Source organism: Aegilops tauschii, chromosome 3 (assembly GCF_002575655.3).
Source record: "Aegilops tauschii subsp. strangulata cultivar AL8/78 chromosome 3, Aet v6.0, whole genome shotgun sequence".
Classification (NCBI taxonomy): domain Eukaryota; kingdom Viridiplantae; phylum Streptophyta; class Magnoliopsida; order Poales; family Poaceae; genus Aegilops; species Aegilops tauschii.
Genome location: NC_053037.3, coordinates 608,239,625 through 608,260,383, shown reverse-complemented (window position 1 = coordinate 608,260,383; position 20,759 = coordinate 608,239,625). Strand labels below are relative to the sequence as shown.

Below are 20,759 nucleotides of genomic sequence, written 5' to 3'. Positions count from 1 at the left end.
GCGGGCGGGGTTGCAGGCCATCCGTCGGGGTGCTGAGAATGCGACTCCGCCTCTCCAACGTCCGTTGTCGTGAGGGTTGCCGCCGCCTCCTGCGCTCGCTACCTCACACGGCAGGCACGACACGCCATGTTAGCGCCCGACGACGTCCACGCATTCACCTCCTGCTCGGCGCACCAACGGAAGGGTTGCGCGTCCACCACAACGCTCTGACACCAGACGGACCGCAATGCCTCCGATGAGACAGCGGCAGCACACCTCGCGGCGGATCCAGGCGCCATTTGCGCAGACGCGATGGATTCCCATCGCAAAGAGTCCGACTGCTGCCGTCGGGCGGCCTCCTCCTAGGAGCGGCGGAGCGTAAGCCGGACAGCCATCTCCTTCTCGGGGTTGCACGGGATGAGCTCGGGGTCGACGGATCTGGAGGAGTAGGACTCGGATACGCTTCGAGCCATGCTAGAGAAGGCCGGAGATGGGCGGACGAGAGCTTGGGTGGCGGAGGGAAGTGTAGTGAAGTAGCTAGGGTTTGGTCGGAGGAGCGGATGGGGAGAAATATATGTGGGGTCGGGTGGGTCGGGTCCGACACGACGAACACGTCAGGGCGCCCCCAATTCCGCCTTACGTTTGGGCTGAATATGAGGGGTGCCGGTCCGTCCGGGTGTTTGAGGCGCCTGGGTTGCTTTTTGTGTGACCAGGCCATCCTGCCGTGCGTTTGAGGCACCCGGTTGTAGGTCCTCTGATAGATAGGAAATAGGAAAACTAAAATTTAAAAAGAAAAATAGAAAAACATGCTGCGGCATTTGATTTGAAACCAGTTTGAAAATTGAACACGACGTGCTCACCGGTGAATAGACCAATTATTATCTTGCCCGAAACGGGCCTGTGTGTCTTCGTAGTAGAGAAAGTTAAGGGGAGGCGAGCTGGTTCGAGAATCACTTTTCCCTTGGTATCGCCGGACTCCTCTTTCTCTCCGGCGGCAGCGGCATCCCCAGCTCCACCGATGGCGGGCGCCCCCGACCCTCTGCAACCTCTGCCGCCGGATCCAGTTACAGGTAAAGCAATTGCCTCCTTTTTGCTCACGCCGCCGCGCCGTCCATCACCGGCCAGTGCCATAGCCGAGCGATGGCAAGAAGCTGCAGGGGAGGGGACAAGGGGTGAGGTCGACGCCACAAGGGAGCGCACGGTCGACATGTGATGGGGAACTGGCCGGCCGCTGGCCGACTGGTGCCCTTCACGACATTGTCTCTTTTCCGACGCTGCGGCGCCGGCCATTGGTTGCCCGATTACCTAAAGTTGTGGCCTTTACGACCCCGATTCCCCGAACATTAGCAATCGCTCGCCGCCGGTCTCTCGAGTCAGCCGTCTACAGAGTAGGAAAGGGCCTTGATCTAGGCAAAGGCCCATGCCCAACAGCAGGATTAGGGGCGGAGAGGTGTTAGAGGGACATCGACCGGCAGGCATCGCCATTGCTGCCATCTAGATGAGCCAATGCTGCCTTTTCGCGCTCTGCTTACCACCCCTACTAATGTTAGAGTAGATCCTTAGCCTACTGCTGATGCTGCAAATATCACCAATTTCATGTCCCTCTGCTAGTTTGGCAGCAGCCACAGCATTTCATACATGCCTATGGTTTTCTGTTGGTACTAGTACAAACAGGGGACTCTGCTCTTACATCTAAACCAAGGCATGTCTACCATCCATACAAAGATTGGTCAGATTGCTCTTAGCATAATCTTGTTGAAATTGCTTCAATTTTCAGCTACTGGGCCAGCAAACTGACGTGATTAACTCATATATGTATGTTACTGTGTGTATGTATGTATCACATATAAAATCAAGTACTGATGCCCCAAGATCTAAGTGCTGTTTGTTTTCCATAACTGAGTGACTAATTAACTATTCACTCTGTTTCCAATAGTTCGAGCCATTAGGGATTGCTACCGTGAACTGGGGAAAATCAAAGGCAGCGTTAAATTAGAACCCTGTGATGATGACGTGGTCCTTGATTTTGATCACACAACAATGATGTTCCAGAAGTGCACGTACCAAGTTGGTACCTTGAAATTTACAAGATTCATCAAGAGGGGGCTCGCAAGTTCTAAGGATTGGGCTCACAACTACCATTTTGTCAGTGCTTTGCGACATCCGGCTGCAATGCAAGTGGAGAATTTCTTCCACCCAGAGTGTGTAGTCGTTTCTGAAGTGAATGGGTCGTTCGACAAATGGCTGAATACCATAGAAACCCCAGAACTGTTCACTGAGGAAGGCGATATGTGCCCCATCCTAAGAAAAATGGTGAAGTAAGTTTTGCCTTACAACCTGCAACATATGCCTTCCGTTTTTTATGTAGTTGTTAACCTTCTTCTTGTTGCCCTATGTAGCCAGCTAGCAGGCCTGCTCGAAAGTATAATTGCCGAGGGAAAGTGCCCTCAAGAACTTTCAATGAAAGACCTGTACATCAAGCTGCTGCTTCCTGGTAGTATACCTAAGCTACAGGTGTTGATACTTAAGGGTAAGTGTCTTCTTGAAACGGGAAAACTCTATACCCGTGAATGTTTGGCACCTGATTTCACTACATATTAAAATAAACCTAAAAGGTTGGTTTTCAGGTTTTGAACAGATCTAGGATGAAACAGTTTAGTCATGTGTGCCTCGTTATAAAAAGTCATGGATTTCTGTTTGAAACAAATATGGTTGTTAAGAACAAGTATAAGATGTACACCTTAATATTTTGTGCTAGGCAAAATAATTAAATTGGTTTAACCTAAACGATGAATACTGCACCCGCTATTCAAAACATTGCGCATTTTGGTCTTTTTGTTAGGACGCATATGGTCATGTTGATGCTAGGCTTGCAGCAGGCTCTGTAACACAGCTTTGGGCATTTTACATGTTTTAGCACCAAACCAAACTCTGTACAAGTACATTACATTTGTAGCATTGCCACAATCCAGGTTTTTTTTACAATTCCTGCACATTTCTTGTAGTGGAAATTATTGGAGTATATCCAAATAAGAGCAGATGTGCATTTGCCATGTGCAAGTACTATATGCACTTGCATTGGATGAACAGGAAAAAAAGTAGTAACTCCCAGTTTGTTTGCACACGACATAAAAATGTATATATTTGCACAAAAATGAGTAATGCGCATAGCACTCAAACTACCTTGACGATTGTGAGATTGTCTTACGATGCAAAAGAAATATCATGTGGGTGTAGGGTTTGCTCAAGTTCCCTTTTAGTCTGTTCTTTTTCTTTTGGTATTCTATGATGATACATAATTTTTGCTTCTTGGTTTTTTTGGTTTATCATAGTTAAAGAAAGCAGCTTTATAGCTGAGGAGCAGGCTTGGGCAAGTGTAAGGGATATTGTTACACAGTGCTTTAAACGCCATCATGTCAAACCAAGCCAGGCGAGTGAAGACTTCATCTCGTGTATTGGGATTCTGACAGAAAATACCCAAGCTCTCTTGGAGGACCATCCGGATCAGTGGGACAACATGAAGAAAGGTGCGTTCCTCATGGAATCGTACTCGTACTCCCAGCAAGTGTCTCATATGGTCAATGCATCAGAATTGAAGTGGCCCGTGGAAGAAGATGGAGTAACTACTCCAGTGTTGCTGTCGGACTTAATTCGTTATGGAGAGAAACACGCGAGGTACGACAAGGAATTCCCAAGTAACTACGTGAGGCTGTTGAGGAACAGCTACAAGCACTTCAAAGATCTGCCAGAGCATATTAAGGTGCGTGATTTAAACTGTATTCATGTGTCTATGCCTCCCTCCCTATTTTTCATTTAAACTGAAATACAGTCCAAATGGTGAACAAAGTCCTCCTAAGTTGGAGTAGGAGCTTGAGAGCTGAATGTTATTTTGTTGCAGCAAAAGCTTGGAGGGAATACAGATGGACTTATTCAACAGGTCGAAAAGTGGTCGCCTCGTATCTGGCACATCTTGTACGTGGCACTTCACATGCCAAGAAAATAGATGTAAGTAGAAGACCATTACAACATCCTACAAATTTCCGTGATGATAAGAATGTGTCTATCTGCTCACAAGCCCTGACCTATCTGCTTAGGAGGTCTTGAAACAGGCTCCGTACCTAAATATAAGACGTTTTGATAGTTCAAATTGAGCTACCAAAACATCATGTTTTAAGACGTTTTACTCACTTTGTTTTTATCCATATACACAGGATGTGTGGTTGCTGACCAAGAAGCGCTGTCTGTCGTGTTGCTCCATGGAATGGAGATGAAATTAAGAGTGGCTTAACTAATTAGATATGCTAGATCATTGTAATCCTATCTATCTATCTATCTATCTAGCTAGCTAGCTAGCTAGCTAGCTACTGCTGCTTTGTCTTGTTTGGCTGGTAAACAGACAAACAACCAACCAAACAAAGAAACTAGAGGAGGATTCTGCTGCCCAGCTTGACGCGACAAACAACAATGTCGTGTACGTACTGGGACATCTCCATCTCCTGGGCCTGGCTACTGGTGGTACTAGTCGCTTGATGGATTCGTTTTTCATTGATTCATGGTGCTCCCGGCATGGCATGGCTTCATACTGGGGCGTCTTCTAAGTAACAATGAATGAATGTATTGTTGCAGCTGACTAAGATGCGCTCTCTTGAAGTTTTCATTTATCTTATCTTACCAGGAATTGTGTTTGTTTCTTGTCTCAGTTTGAATCAACCTGCTCACTCTTTCGATGATACTCCCTCCGTTCCTAAATCTAAGCCTTTGTAGAGATTCCGCTATGGATCACATACGGATATGTATATAGATGCATTTTAGAGCGTATATTCACTCATTTTGCTCCGTATGTGGTCCATAGTGAAATCTCTATAAAGACTTATATTTAGGAACGGAGGGAGTATATCCAAATCGCCCACATTGCGCCGTCTCCTTCCTCTTGAGGTTCCAACGCAATGGGCACAATAAGTAGGGAGGGAGATATTCAGCATAAGAGCTACCTACCTGGTTACCGTCGCTGAGCCCTGATGAAGCGCTTTTGGATGTTCAAATTTGAACTAAAGCCACAACACATATTTTGGGACGGAGAGACTACTTCAACGCTTGTTCTGCTGTCTAAGTCTACACACATATACTACTACTTACGCATTGTTGCTGTGTTCAGAGGTACTATTTGCTACTCGGGCATGGAGTGTTCAAAGCTCACATTCTCATTTCTCAAGCATGGAAAATACTCCCTCTCTAAACTAATAAACCGTTTAGATCAAGCATGGAATTTTGGTACTTGCCTGGCTGGCTTGCTGTTTGGTTCACTCTGTCAAGTCGAGCATCATCAATCATGTTTGCACTGCTAAGCATATTTTTTGCCACAATCAAAATTATGGTCTTCCAACTCCAGCATACATCCATTGCATAATACTAGTATATTGTTACTCATACAGGTCCAAAAAAGACCTGCTCATCATGCGACCACTATCTTACTATGTTTTACGGCAAATGAGAAACAAATGCGAAAAACAAACCAAGCATCACTCTAGTGAATAACATTACAACGGGGGATGTCCACTAATTTAAAACATGAGCCAAGAATCATCCACAATGTCAGACTGGGCTGGTTATGTATGTGATACAATCTTCGTATTACTTCCGTCTTGCTGTAATATGAGATAATAATGCCTCATTTCAAGCCAAATGGGACAAATCTCTTTCCCTTTCAGAACTCAAAGGGTCTAAAAGGAACAAATCCATCCTGCAAAATGGCACGCACATAAGTTACTGGGTTTTTTTTTTTTGTCTCGGGACAGAACCTTACTTTGACAATAAATACAGTTATTAGCATACCTCATTGTCCAGCTTCAACTGTTTTGCTATCTCCACCTTCTTCTGAGCATACTGAGCCATGTTCAGTGGTTTATGCTGAAACAAGAGATCCGGTAATATAAGAACAACAATCATGACGGCATATAAATTCATAGAGGATTTTTCTCAAAATAAAACGTAAAATCATAGAGGATTCATCGAGACAATACCATGCTGAAAGATAACTTCCTAAACACACCCCTAGCTTTCTTCTCTTCGTCCTACACAAAGGTCGTATCAAAGTCAACAACCTAGGTATGTATCACCATGTCAAACATACATGTAGAGTATCCTACTTACAGTCAGTTCAATGCCACCCTCCAGGACAACAGCGTAGATCTACAAAGGTAAACAGATGAAATTAGACATTTGGCAATATGTTGCACATTCCATTTTCACGACATAAATCACAGTTAGTGGCTATACAAATTTGCACAACAGCCCCAAATTAAGACATCAGCTTACCATTTCTTGCATCGTTACAAAGATATGGCCCCCATTGAGTTCAGCATGTAGTACTGCTTTGTGTATAGGGAACTCGCCAGACTCATAAACTTCCTTCACAGCCTCTTTGTAAGTTCTCTGAAATATTTGTGAAACCATAAGAAACACGCATAATCACAAAGCATGTCAGCCGTGCTCTATTGCACAAACATTTTGATGTATTAGGATGCTAACATTTTCTTTAGCGACAAGCCTCCAGATCTCAAAATAGAGGAGATCTATGTCCTTGAGGGACGCATCCATTTCCAGCTCCGTAATGTACTCCTGAATCAAATGGACCAGATTGTGAGTACAACCAGCAATTAACACCACCTCAATTAGCAGAAGACAAGATATCCTACGTCATAAGCATAACCAGCTAATTTTTCAGTCATATGGGGAAAGCCAGTTGCAATCCTCAATGCTTGCCTCCATGCTCTAGTATCCCATTCTATCCACTGAAGTGAAAAGAAGTTAATCATCATGTGTATGTATATGACTAATTTTGTAATTTTCTGTGGGGCATACTTACATCCTTAGTCTTGCGATCCAGATGCAAAAAATCTGCAATCCACTGTTGCAACATAGAAGTCTATCACTTTAAAAACAATCCAGCCACTCGTAATATTTTTAATTCCAACGGCTTGATCACATAATGCATACCTTGATTTTCTTTGAAATTTCTGCATAGTACTTGACATAAACATCATCAACTTTATATGTATGATAACGTGAGCGGTACTCATCGTGATAGCGGTACAGGTTTCCACTTCTACCAGGCAGCTACAAAAAGAAAGGGACAAGAATTAGTTGACACATCTGAAAAGGCACAGAAGTGCACATACATAATGGTTACAGTGTAGTGAGATGACATACTTTGGTCTACAGAAGTAACTGACTAAAGATCCACATTTTTTCCTACTAGTAAAGTCTAGCTTGCTAGAAATAGTACCGTATAATTAAATGACCTTTAACAAGTCAATCAACTGAGACACAGACATGATATAATTCAGAAGCAATTCAAAAGTCAACTAATTTCAGCAGCCAAAGTTACCGGCACGTGATTGTTAAACAATACTCCCTCCGTCCCAAAATAAGTGTCTTTGAGCTTAGTACAAATTTGTACTAGAGCTAGTACAAAGTTGAGACACTTATCTTGGGACGGAGGGAGTACAAGGTAACATACCTTTGAGCCCTGGAAAGCTCCCTGCGGTCACAGAAATCATGATATGTTTATCTTCTAATGCTGAACCTCAGCTTTAAAACTAAGGCAATCAGGGAGGTTCAAGAACCAAGTGGGATACACTTCATAGCACTTCACCCCGAGTTAAGGTTACATACGAAATGGCTAAGAACCAATCTATTTTAAGGGATCACTCATTAAAATCAGCAGCTAGACTAGTCCAGAGTTTGAATAAACATAAAAAACTGGGAAACTTTTCAAATCCAACACCGCAAGTACTATCATCCATCAGTAGCCACAAAGCAATGGCAATAGATACAAAATCAGTGTTCAAAAACCACAGCAAAGAATAATAGAATATTGTGATGCAAGTCATACAATCATCATCTATTAAGAATAAGCTGTTTGAAAACAGTTTTAACTCGTACCACAAACCCATGGATCAATTTTCTGTAGTAGCGTTGCAGCTGTGGTTGGAGTCAATGAAGCAAAATGAACTACCTCATTGATTGTCGGTTTTCACGGTGTGTGTTGAAATGATTTCTGAACACCCATGATTATGATAACCAAACAAGTCAATTGCATGACCAAATGTAGATGTAGAAGATATACTTACGAAATTACGAGGGACAATCCGTTGGTAGTCATTCAACTCAACATTGTAGGTGTCAGCACGATGGATGTACCACTCAAACTTTTCATCATCCTCTAACCTCTGAAAGTACACCTCCTTATGAAGTTCATCATCAGTGTTTTCTTGTGGTTCCTTAAGCTCATGTGCACACTCCGGCCTCACAGCCTACACATGGATGATAAAAACATGAGATAAAATCATCCACACATACTAAACCAGAGGACTGGATTTGCTGCTATGGCACACAAGTACAAACTTTAAAACATACATGGAGATACAACATGTAGGTACCTTGTAATGAGCGATGCGATAGCGTGCAAGGCGCGCTTTTATCTTGTGGTGTTCCTCCCATGTCAAATAAAGTGGCAGGTCAGTAGGATAATCGTCCTCCTTCTGAATATTGGCAAGCAAAAGTTGACAATCCTTGGCCTGGTCTTCCTTGCTGAGAAGGAATTGCGGCCCAAAACGCTGCTCGCTTTCTTCTTGTGCCGGCTCTGTTTTCAGCAGCAGATCATAATCTTGGCCCGCTTGGATGGTGCCCTCCATGTCTGTGGCATGAGAAATCGGATCTTGGCCCCCTTGGATGGTGTCCTCCATGCCTTCATGGTCGTGGGCAGTGGCAGGAGCATCGGAAGATGATGGGGGCAGGTGCTTGCGGCGCCTCTTCTTCCCTGTCCACGCCTTGTTTGTTCCATCTCCATCATCGGCCAGTTGGCCAATCTGGACGGGCTTCTCGTCCAACATCTCAATCGAACTATACGACCGCTGGACGGGGGGCGCGGTCGAGCTGGGCGTCGGCGTCGATCTACTGGCGTAGGGGACGAGGCTGGAGGCGACTGTAGCCGGCAGAGGACGGGGTCGGGGGGATGGGAGGCAGCGGCGGCGGGAGGTGGGTGGCGACGGCGGCGGCGTGAAACCCTAGGCCCTTGTCGAGACGGTAGGTGGCAGAGAACGTGGCTGGGGTCGGGGGAGGGGAGGCGACGGGGATGGGAGGCAGCGGCGGCGGCGGCGGCGGCGGGAGGCGACGTCGGTGTCGAGAGATGGAGGGAGAGAAGCAGAGCGTGCGGGCCAACGTAAATTTGCTGCAAATCGAAGGGTTTTCTAAACGGAATATTTTTCATCTCTAGCACAAATTCAGTGGAATATTTACGGGCAGTGCTACGCGTCCGCCATATGATAAACCGATTAGACTGGCCGGCTCGGTAGCCATCGGATGCCATCCGCGGTCGGATCAACAGTCCAGCCAACCGAGGACCTTTGCAACCGCTAGCTTGTTGCGCTCGGGGGCTATGCAACAAGGACCTTGTTGCAAAGGTCTGTCGAGACAGCATCGCTGCCCCGCCATGGCCTGAGCGCCAGAGTTGTCATGCCTCCTTCGACCCAACACCTTGAGCAGTTGTCTCTACTCCGGAACGACGGCGACAAGCTCTCACGCCGGGCACTCCTGTGACAATTTTTGCAATCGGAACTCTGTTTCTGAAATATGCATCGCGTTGCGATGTTTGGCCTCGTACGCTCTAACGTTGGCGCTCCTCCGACTCTGCAACCGGGGCTATGTTTCTGAAACAAGAATCCTGTTGCAGAAGAAAATTTCTTCATCGGGATTTCCTTTCCTGAAATCGGGCCTTTGTTGCAGAAACCTTCGGAAGTAATACGCTTGACGTAAAAAAATGACTCCATGGGACTTGTGGCTAGCGTGAGCGCTCAATCAAGATCGTCCGGCGACTAATCAGGCGGCGGACGCCGCGTGTCCATCGGCCGGTTGAAGAACATCATTTTCCATATTTAGGAGCACCCATATATCTATATCTATATCTACTAGCAAAACGGTTCGTACGTTGCAACGGGAGAAAAAAATATATAATCTCCAATGGCCATGACCAAGTTTTGCTGCATCATGGAGATACACTATCAATCCCAATTTCGTGAAACCCTGAATAATTTTTGAAAATCATGAACATTTTTTAAAATCGTGAACATACCTGAAATCGTGAATGTTTTTAAAATTTGTGGAAATTTTACAGATTTTCGAACATTTTTTAAAATCATGAACATTTTTTGAATCGATGAGCATTTTATACAATCTTCAAACATTTTTCTAAAAAAGTTGAACATTTTTTAAAACATATTTCTTCAATAGGCGAAAATTTCTAGAATTGATAAACATTTTTTTTGGAAATTGGTGAAACAATTTTTGAAATTCACAAATATTTTTTGAAATGTATGATCGTTGATTGAATCAGTGAATATTTTATGAAACAATAAACTATTTTGTATGTCACGAACAGTTTTCTAATTTTTAGGATTTTTTTAAAGATATGCCGCCTCGCGAGCTGTGCGATCCAGCGTATTATCCGTCTTTGCAACAAGATTATTATTTCAGAAACAAGGGCGACTATTGCAACAAGAGCTTTGTTTCAGAAACACATCGGTGATTATTGTAACAAGAGCTTTGTTTCAGAAACACAACAGTGATTATTGCAACAAGAGCTTTGTTTCAAAATCATTGGTGACGTTGCAAAGCATCTACGTGTATGTCCCTCTTTGCAACAAGAGCTTTGTTTCGGAAACACCATTGACTATTGCAAACAAGAGCTTTGTTTCAAAAACATGACATGCAAGGACAGATCCAGCACGGAGGACTCTCTGACACCAACAACGGTGACAGAGAGGCCATTGGCTGCGCCACGCGCCTCTGGAACGACAATCGGGTCGTGCGGATCTCAGTCACCGACGTTGGGTGACGGATCGTCCGATCTAAATGCAGGGAGGAGAGATGTGAGCGACATAGCAGCCGCCTGCCCAAGCTCGACAGGTGAGGTAGCGTAGAAATAAAGAAGGGATGAAAGTGGGGCGGCGAAGGTCGGCCTCGTCGGCGAACAATGACTGCCGAAGCGGGACAACGACAAGCATCGGCGCACGGCGAGCGTTTCCTCGGGATGAAAGATTGCGAAAAATGGGGATTATGTACGAGACGGGGATGTGCGGTTGCAAAAAAGTGTGACGCTTAATGAAGACGGCGGACGTGAGCCTGATTATCGACCGGCTGACCAGAAGCTTTCCTCTTTTTCAATTCATGAACATTTTTTGAATTGGCGATATTTTGTTCAGTTTCATTAAGATTTTTTAATACACGAACTTTCTTAAAAAAGCATGAACATTTTTTGATTTCTCGAACATCTTTTGGAGGCAAACATTTTTCAAAAATCATGAACATTTTCCGAATCCACAAACATTTATAAATTATTAAACGCTTTCTCAAAATTCTCATTTTTTTAGAAAAAGAAACTTTTTTAAAGTCCCAAATTATTTAAAGTAGAAAAACGAAGACGAAAAAACAAAACAAAAAAATAACAAACGAAATTCAAAAAACAGGTCGTCCAACATGGGCCGGCCTAAACAGGCGCATTGTGTCTTCTCCCAGCGCGCAGAGCATGGTATGCATGGGCCGGCCCAGGCAGGGATTCCCCTATGTGAAACGTTTTTTTATCACCAATAGGTGGCATCGATGGATAATTTTTTGCAACTTGATGGCAATTTCAATAACGTATAATAAAGTGGTTATTACTTCTGACAGTACGTCACAAAAATTGCCCTGAAGTTGCCACGAATTACCCACTATGCCATCCATAAGTTTAAAAACATTTTTTACAAGTCGCTGAACCGGACAGGGTTCATTAGCAAGCGGCCCGCGAATGTACTACTAGCATGCAAGCAGCCCACTGGCTAGGGCGCGACCCTTCCACGAATGATACCAGGTTAGTGCAGTTTTTTTATCGAGCATATTTAAATACTTTTAAAAATATTCACATCTTTTTTATCCTAAATCAAAATCTAACATATATATATATATATATATATATATATATATATATATATATATATAAATATAAATATATATATATATATATATATATATATGAAATTTTGTAAGAAAAATGTGTAAACTTCAAATATGCTATCATCATGCTTGTTAATTATTTTTTAAATTTGATTTTGGATGCAATCTTAATTAATACCTTCTTTATATGGGGTATCTTGAAAAAGACTTTTATTTATCTTCCTATACAATTTAAATTTGCACAAAATCTATTATTAGCACCATAGGGAATGTTGATTCCAATCAGCTACCATATGCTAAAAGGTTACATAAAGGAGGAATGATTTTGGTTGTCTAATAAATTGGAAACACCTTGTGTACACTAAAAATCATTCTACCTTTATGTTTTTGCAAAACACCACTTATCTTGTTGTTTGTCGTGCAACATCGTGAAAGATTTCAAGGAATTTGCTGATGTCGTCGGGTGTGTGTGTGTGAGGGGGCATTTTTTCTCCCAGTGCAACGCACGAGCATGTTTGCTAGTATTTTATCAAACGCCTGGAATTCTTTACTTCAAAAGCTCTTTTTTCTTCTTCCTGCACGGGTCTGTGCCCCCTTCCCCGGTGTCGCCCATCCCCATCGACTGAACCTCTGCACCCCGGCATCCGCTGCAGATGATGTTGTCGGGTGCCTCCACTAGTAGGAAAGAGCCTAGTAGCGGCGTCCGAAAAACGTCGTCACCGGCGCGGACCGGAGACACCGATAGTATAATGTCAGGGATAAGTCTCACTAGCGGCGTCTTCCTCCAATGCCGGTAGTAAGGTCTTAATATATGCGTGTGTGGGCCATGCCGAAGATACATATTTTATTGCTGGCGTCCGACATGTATCAATGCCACTAACCAGAGTCTCCGAATTAAATCACTTCCCCACTACAAAGTCTTCTGAATATGGGAGATCGCTGGAGCACATTGATGTCGTCGTGAGAAGCAGGCATGTAAAAGAAAGCAGGTCAAATCCAAAAGTCCTTTAGTGCCACTATTTTGAGTATGTTGGTGTCCTCATTGACATGACCTTGGTGCATCTGACAACCCACAAGTATAGGGGATCGCAACAGTTTTCGAGGGTAGAGTATTCAACCCAAATTTATAGATTCGACACAAGGGGAGCCAAAAAATATTTGAAGGTATTAGCAGCTGAGTTGTCAATTCAACCACACTTGGAGATTAATTATCTGTAGCAAGTAATCAGTAGCATAGTAGTTTGATAGTTTTGATAATAGTGATAGCAGCAACGGTAACGGTAACAGTGATAGCAGTAAATCGTAGCAAGTGTAACAGTGATGAAAGCAATAGTAACACAACAAGATGAATATAAATAAATTCGTAGGCATTGGATCGATGACTTGTTGGATGATATTCATCACGTGGCAGTTATAACCTAGGGCGATACGGCACTAGCTCCAGTTCATCGATATAATGTAGGCATGTATTCCGTAAATAGTCATACGTGCTTTATTAAAAGAACGTGCATGCCATCTTTTGCCCTACCCTCCCGTGGCAGCGGGGTCCATATTGGAAACTAAGGGATATTAAGGCCTCCTTTTAATAGAGAACCGGAACAAAGCATTAACACATAGTGAATACATGGACTCCTCAAACTACGGTCATCACCGAGAGTGGGCCAGGTTGTTGTCACTCAGGGGTTGTCGGATCATAACACGTAGTAGGTGACATAACTTGCAAGATCGGATCTAAAACGTGGATATAATGATGAATTCATAAACGGTTCGGATCTGAGTTCATGGCACCCGGGCCCAAAGTGACAAGCATTAAGCATAGCAAAGTCATAGCAACATCAATCTAAGAACATAGTGGATACTAGGGATCAGGCCCTAAGAAAACTAACTCGATTACATGATGAATCTCATCCAACTCTTCACCAACCAGCGAGCCTACGAAGGAATTACTCACTCCCGGTGGGGAGCATCATGGAATTGGCGATGGAGATGGGTTGGTGATGATGAAGAACGAAGATCCCCCTCTTCGGAGCCCCAAATGGACTCCAGATCTGGCCTCCCGATGAAGAACAGGAGGTGGTGGATAAGATAGCAACCCAGAAACGTGATAATTCTTTCTCCCTGATTTTTTCCTCCTCAAATAGGAATTTAGTGTCAGGGTTGACGTCTGCGGAGCCACCAGGTGGGTACAACCCACCTGGGCGCGCCAGGAGAGGGGGGTGCGCCCTGGTGGGTTGTGCCCACCCAGGGGCCCCTCTCTGGTGGGTCTTGGCTAAAAAATCCTCTTTTATTCCATAAAAATTCCTCGCAAAGTTTTGTTTCATTCCGAGAACTTTTATTTCTGCACAAAAACAACACCATGGTAGTTCTGCTGAAAACAGTGTCAGTCTGAGATTAGTTTCATTCAAATCATGCAAATTAGAGTCCAAAACAAGAGGAAAAGCGTGAGAAAAAGTATATACGTTGGAGACGTATCAACTCCCCCAAGCTTAACCCTTTGCTTGTCCTCAAGCAATTCAGTTGATAAACTGAAAGTGAGAAAGAAAAACTTTACGAACTCTTTTGCATAAATAAGCTTAAACAACACCCAGGTTTTCAGCCAGCATTATAACTAACCATGTGGACAATAACATTTAAAGATTATATTAACTCATATCAATGACATAATCAGCTAGCAAGCAATAATAAGAGATCTCAAACAGCAACACGTTGTCAAAACAACCATGATATAATATGACAATAGTGGTATCTTGCTAGCCCTTTCTGAGACCGCAAAACATAAATGCAGAGCACCTCCAAAGTTCAAGCAGCGACTAGACATTGTAATTCATGGTAGAAAAGATCCAGTCATGATGCACCCAACATTAGCTACACATAATGCATAAATCATGACAGTTGTGCTCTCTCAGTTTCTAGCGCTTGTTTTAGAAGGTGATGACACAACATAAAAGTAAATAGAAAGTACCTTCACAGAGGGAAGCAGTGATTTGCAGAGGTGCTAGAGATCAATTTTTAAAACAGAGATAAATGATATTTTGAGACATGCACCCTTCTTATTCACTTCACGACCATCAGTTATCAACATCTTCCATGCTAAGCACGCTATTGGCAGTTCCCAAGCGATAAAAGTAAAGGTTTACTTCCCCTCCACCATCAGTCACACTCCATAGCTTGTCCGAAACAACGGGTGTCATCCAATACCAATATCAGTCCCGGGGGAGTTTTGTTTAATTATTTGCATTTTTGAGTTCGGGACTGGGAATCCCTATTACTGCCCATTTTCTCGTGCTATGGCGAGTGAATAAACACTCGAACTGAGAATAACCCGCTTAGCATGGAAGATATCGACCACCTCCTATCGTTCCATGAACGATCCAGGCACACAAAAAGGATAATTTTTTTAGAAGTTTTTAGAGGTGGCACATGCAAATTTACTTAGGACGGCAGGGTAATACCGTATATAGGTAGGTATGGTGGACTCATCTGGAATAACTTTGGGTTCAAGGTTTTTGATGTACAAGCAGAGTTCCCACTTAGTACAGGCGAAGGCTACCAATTACATTGAGAAGCGGCCAGCTAGAGAGCAACAACGATCATAACCATGCATTATGCATAAGTAACATTGGACACTAGCATGAGTAGGATATGAACACCATGAACATAAATATCATAGATGCTATGTTGGTTTTGATTCAACTACATTCATGAACATGTGCCAAGTCAAGCCACTCGAACATTCAGAAGAGGATACCATATCATCATACTACATCACAATCATTTTAACGCTATGTTGATATCCAAGATAAATCATTATTCACTCCTAGCTACTTATGCATGGCATGAGAAACTATAATCTCTAATTGTCATTGCAAACATGTTTAATAATAATGGGCTGAATCATGGATACTAGGTTAAACATATTTACACAAACAGAACAAGTCGAGTTCATACCAGTTTCTCTTTGCCACGACCAGTTCATCGAATATCATCATTATTGCCTTTCACTTGCACGACCGAATGATATGAAAATAATAATAGTGCAAGAGTGCCATGGACTAAGCTGGAATCTGCAAAACATTTTATTCAACACGAGAAGACAAGGTAAAATGTGCTCTTATTAGTCCAACAGTTATTCATATGAGAGCCACTCAACATTTTCATCGTGGTCTTCTCCTTGGTAAGACTCGAATAAAAAGAAAAGAAGTTCAGAGAAACACACTGAAATATTTTTGGAGTTTTTGGTTTTCTTGAACAAGCAAATAAAAAGGGAAAAGCAAAAACGAGAAAAACTATTTACACGGGAAAGCTCCCAACAAGCAAAAGAAGGATAAGGAAATCTTTTTGGATTTTCTTTTTAGTTCTACTACTAAGCATGCATAGAAATTAAATTACTACAACTATTTTTTTTGGTTTTTCTAAAGTTTTTCAAACACACAAGAAGAAAACAAGAAAATAAATCTAAGCATGGATGATAGAATGAAAAAGTGTGAATACCGACAAATGGAATGATATGTGAACATGAATGTAATGTCGGTGAGAACACATACTCCCCCAAGCTTAGGCTTTTGGCCTAACTTGGTAGTAGATCAGTAGCCTGGGTGGGTAGTAGGGATCCTGAGGAGCAGGCATCCACTCATCCCACTGCTGAGGCTTCTCCGCAGCCTCTGTAGCAGCGTGAGCGTTCCAGTAGGCGATGATGTATGCATGCATAGTCCGGTATCCGCCCCTGGCAGTAGAATCAAACAAAGCAGGAGCAGGCAATGGAATAACATCACGAGTTTTAACGCTATAGACCAGGTTATAAGGAATGGCGATATCAGGACGATCATGTGCAAGAAAGTGATGGTGTTCCATGGCTAATCGGTCTAGGTAAACTTTAGTCAGAGGTTAATCATGAGGGCATATCCCAACATTGAAGTGGGCCGCCAAATGAGTAGCAAAAATTCCACCATGTATTTTACCCTGGGATTTATTAAGATGCAGGCGATGAGCCACGATAGCTCCCAAGCTATGCGTGTTGTCGCCCTCAAGTGCACGACGTAAAACAGCAAGGTCTGGTGAACTAAGTGCACCCACCTTCTCCCTAGCAAGCAAGCATTTGGTAATGAAAAGTGCAAAGTAACGAACAACAGGAAAATGTAAGCCAGCGGTAGTGATGGCTGACACTCCTCTCTCATCACCCATTATCAAAGTGCGATAAAAGGCCTCAAACTCGGCCGGCCTAGGCTCAGCCAAGCTCCCATCAGAAGGGATCATGCATATGTTACAAAATTCAGTAAGTGGTATCTGATGGTTTTCAGCATATAAATCAAAGCTCACTTCAGGAGGATTATTTCTTGGCAAGAAAGTAAAACTTTGAACAAAGATGTTTGTGAGGATTTGGTGCTGGTCACACTCATCTGCGATGAAGTCGGTGAGGCCGGCATTAGCAATATATTGCATGAACTCCTCAAGAATTCCAGTCTCTTGTAGGAACGGGGTGTGCGGCCATTCACACGGCCGTACTTCCGCCAACCTCCGAGGGTGGAGATCACTGTCAGAAGACTCTCCATTAACACCGTTGGAGTTCTTCTTAGAGCCAAGCGTCCTGAAGATATTCATGTCCGCGAACAATTTTTCCTATGAACAAAAATCTGAATTTTTAGTCCACAAAATTTTCTCAACAAAACTTCACAAAATTTATAGCAGCTACTCATAGGGATACATAGAGGCCATAGCAACCATTCAAACTACTTAGAACACTAAGAATTGAACATGCAAGCACATCTACAGCCGCACCACGAGTAACTAATTATTCAAAGTATAAACCACTAAAACGAAAACTATTTGGACAAACGGTGGAGTCACATACCAAGCAACAATCCTCCAAAACAGTTTCGGAAATGGAGCTTCGAGCAAAGAGATCAAAATCCGCGGGTTCAAGCTAACACGGGAGAGAGAGCAATGGAGATTTTTTCTGGAGATAAGTGGTGATGTGGGCTAAAGAGATAATTGAAGGGGCCCACGTGGGGACCACAACCCACCAGGGCGCGCATGGGGGTCCTGGCGCGCCCAGGTGGGTTGTGCCCACCTGGTGCACCTTCCTCTGGTATTATTTGCACCAAAAATTCAGAAATATTCAGAAAAAATCGTATAAAATTTTCAGGGCACTCTGAGCACTTCTATTTTGGGGTCCTTTTTTATTGCACGGAAAATTCAGAAAACTGACTAAACATGGCATTTTATTTTATTTAACTAATAAAAACAAAAAACAAAAAGGTAAAGACAGAAGGTAGTGCTTACTAAATTCATCAATTTCATACCGCTCAAAAATGATTCGTTAATAAGGTTGATCAGGTCTTATTAACAACCACTTTCGATTAGCATGAAATCGAAGAACTTTCGTAAATCACTAAGTTACCTCAATGGGGATATGAATGTCCCCAACAATAAGCATTTCATATTTCTTTTTGACAGTAGGTAGAGGTATTTGAAAACTTCCAATAGTGATTGTCGGAGATTTTCCAATAACATTAATACCATTCACTTGGAAATATTTCTTCGGAAAGTGCACCGTATGCTCATTACCATTGATATGAAAAGTGATCTTGCTTTTATTGCAATCAATAACAGCCCCTGCAGTATTCAAGAAGGGTCTACCAAGGATAATCGACATGTTGTCGTCCTCAGGCATCTCAAGTATAACAAAGTCAGTCAAAATAGTAACATTAGCAACAACAACGGGCACATCCTCACAAATACCGATAGGTATGGCAGTTGATTTGTCAGCCATTTGCAAAGATATTTCAGTAGGTGTGAGCTTATTCAAATCAAGTTTTTTATATGAAGAGAAAGGCATAACACTAACACCAGCTCCTAAATCACACAAAGCAGTTTTCACATAGTTCTTTTTGATAGAGCAAGGTATAGTTGGTATTCCTGGATCTCCAAGTTTTTTAGGTACTCCATCTTTGAAAGTATAATTAGAAAGCATAGTGGATATTTCAGCTTTCGGTATTTTCCTCTTATTAGTGATGATGTATTTCATATACTTTGCATAAGGAGGCATTTTCAAGATATCAGTCAAGCGAATACGCAAAAAGACTGGCCTCGACATTTCAGCAAAGCATTCAAATTCTTCATCATCTTTCTTTTTAGTTGACTTGGGTGGAAAAGGCATAGGTTTTTGAACCCATGGTTCTCTTTCTTTACCGTGTTTTCTAGGAATGAAGTCTCTTTTATCATACCTTCTATTCTTAGGTTGTGGGTTATCAAGATCAACAGGTGGTTCTATTTCAACATCATTATCTGGTTCTTTTTCATTTGTTGAGCATCTTCATGAACATCATCTTTATCTTTTTCGATGTTCATTATCAGATTGAGTTTCAGCACCAGAGATAGAAATTTCATTTTCATTATCAGGAGATTTTTCTATTTCAGGTTCACTAGAAGCATGCAAAGTCCTATCATTTTTCTTCTTCTTTTTCTTTTTAGAAGGACTAGGTGCATTAGCATTAGCTCTTTGTGAATCTTGTTCAATTCTTTTTGGGTGTCCCTCAGGATAAAGTGGTACCTGAGTCATTTTACCTCCTCTAGTTGCAACTCTAACAGCAAAGTCATGCATATTATGATTCATGTCATCAAGTAATTCTCTTTGAGATTTAGCAACTTGTTCTAACTGAATTTGAACCATAGAAGCATGTTTTCCAACACCTCTAATATCATTTGAAATTCTAAATAACAAGTCACTCAAGCGAGCAATCATATCAGAATTATATTTCAACTGTTTCATAACATTTGCATTGAAGTGATATTTTTTCTAATGTAGTTTTCAAACTCATAAAGGCATTGGCTAGGATGCATATTGTGAGGATTATCATTTTCATTGAACTTCATTAGAGAATTTACCGCTACCACCTTGGGCAGTGGTGGTGTATTAAGCCCATGTATTTCTTCAATAGGAGGTAAATTTTTAACATCCTCAGCTTTAATACCTTTTTCCTTCATAGATTTATTTGCCTCTTGCATATCTTCAGGACTGAGATATAATATACCCATCTTCTTTGGAGTGGCTTTAGCTGGTGGTTCAGGAAGAGTCCAATCATCATAATTTTTCAATATATTATTCAATAATTCTTCAGCTTGAGCAACAGTTCGTTCCCTGAAAACACAACTAGCACAACTAACTAGGAAGTCCCTAAAAGCATCGGTTAGTCCATTATAGAAGATATCAAGTATTTCATTTTTCTTAAGAGGATGATCAGGCAAAGCATTAAGTAGCTGGGAAAGCCTCCCCCAAGCTTGTGGGAGACTCTCTTCTTTAGTTTGCACAAAGTTAAATATTTCCTGTAAGGCAGCTTGTTTCTTATGAGCAGGAAAATATTTTTCAGAGAAGTAATAAATCATATCCTGGGGACTACACACACAACTAGATGCACGAGTATTGTACCAAGCTTTAGCATCACCCTTTAATGAGAAAGGAAACAATTTGAGAATAAAGTAATAGCGAGTTTTCTCATCATGAGTAAAAAGGGTGGCTATATCATTCAACTTAGTAAGATGTGCCACAACAGTTTCAGTTTCATAACCATGGAAAGGATCAGATTCAACCAAAGTAACTAACTCTGGGTCGACAAAGAATTCATAATCCTTATCATCAATAAAAATAGGTGAAGTAGCAAACTTAGGATCACATTTCATTCTAGCATTCAGAGATTTTTCTTTATACTTGCATAATAATTTCTCTAGATCATCTCTATCCTTACAAGCAAGAATATCTCTAGTTGTCTCCTCATTCATAACATAACCTTCCG

The 20,759-nt window shown here is 42.2% G+C and overlaps 2 protein-coding genes across 3 annotated transcripts; one reads left to right on the top strand and one right to left on the bottom strand.

The window, feature by feature from the left end:
* Positions 1-932: 932 nt before the first annotated feature.
* LOC109786169 (uncharacterized) lies at positions 933-4,714 on the top strand. Of its 2 annotated transcripts, XM_045234477.2 has the most exons (7): positions 933-1,049; positions 1,916-2,297; positions 2,379-2,509; positions 3,312-3,506; positions 3,570-3,739; positions 3,878-3,984; positions 4,191-4,714. In XM_045234477.2, exons 1-6 carry the CDS (start codon positions 998-1,000, stop codon positions 3,980-3,982), a joined length of 1,035 nt encoding a protein of 344 aa, XP_045090412.1. In that variant the 5' UTR covers positions 933-997; the 3' UTR covers positions 3,983-3,984; positions 4,191-4,714. The 2 variants fall into 2 exon arrangements, with proteins under 2 accessions (XP_045090412.1, XP_045090411.1); XM_045234476.2 differs by having other exon boundaries at positions 3,312-3,739.
* Positions 4,715-5,311: 597 nt separating this feature from the next.
* On the bottom strand, positions 5,312-8,994 carry LOC109786168 (uncharacterized). The gene is made up of 11 exons (XM_073511293.1): positions 8,421-8,994; positions 8,112-8,294; positions 6,976-7,095; positions 6,845-6,886; positions 6,675-6,770; positions 6,508-6,597; positions 6,295-6,411; positions 6,130-6,168; positions 6,000-6,050; positions 5,812-5,886; positions 5,312-5,719 (listed from the first exon to the last, which is right to left on the bottom strand). The coding sequence occupies exons 1-11, from the start codon at positions 8,871-8,873 to the stop codon at positions 5,684-5,686; spliced, it is 1,302 nt and encodes a 433-aa protein (XP_073367394.1). The 5' UTR covers positions 8,874-8,994; the 3' UTR covers positions 5,312-5,683.
* Positions 8,995-20,759: the final 11,765 nt, after the last annotated feature.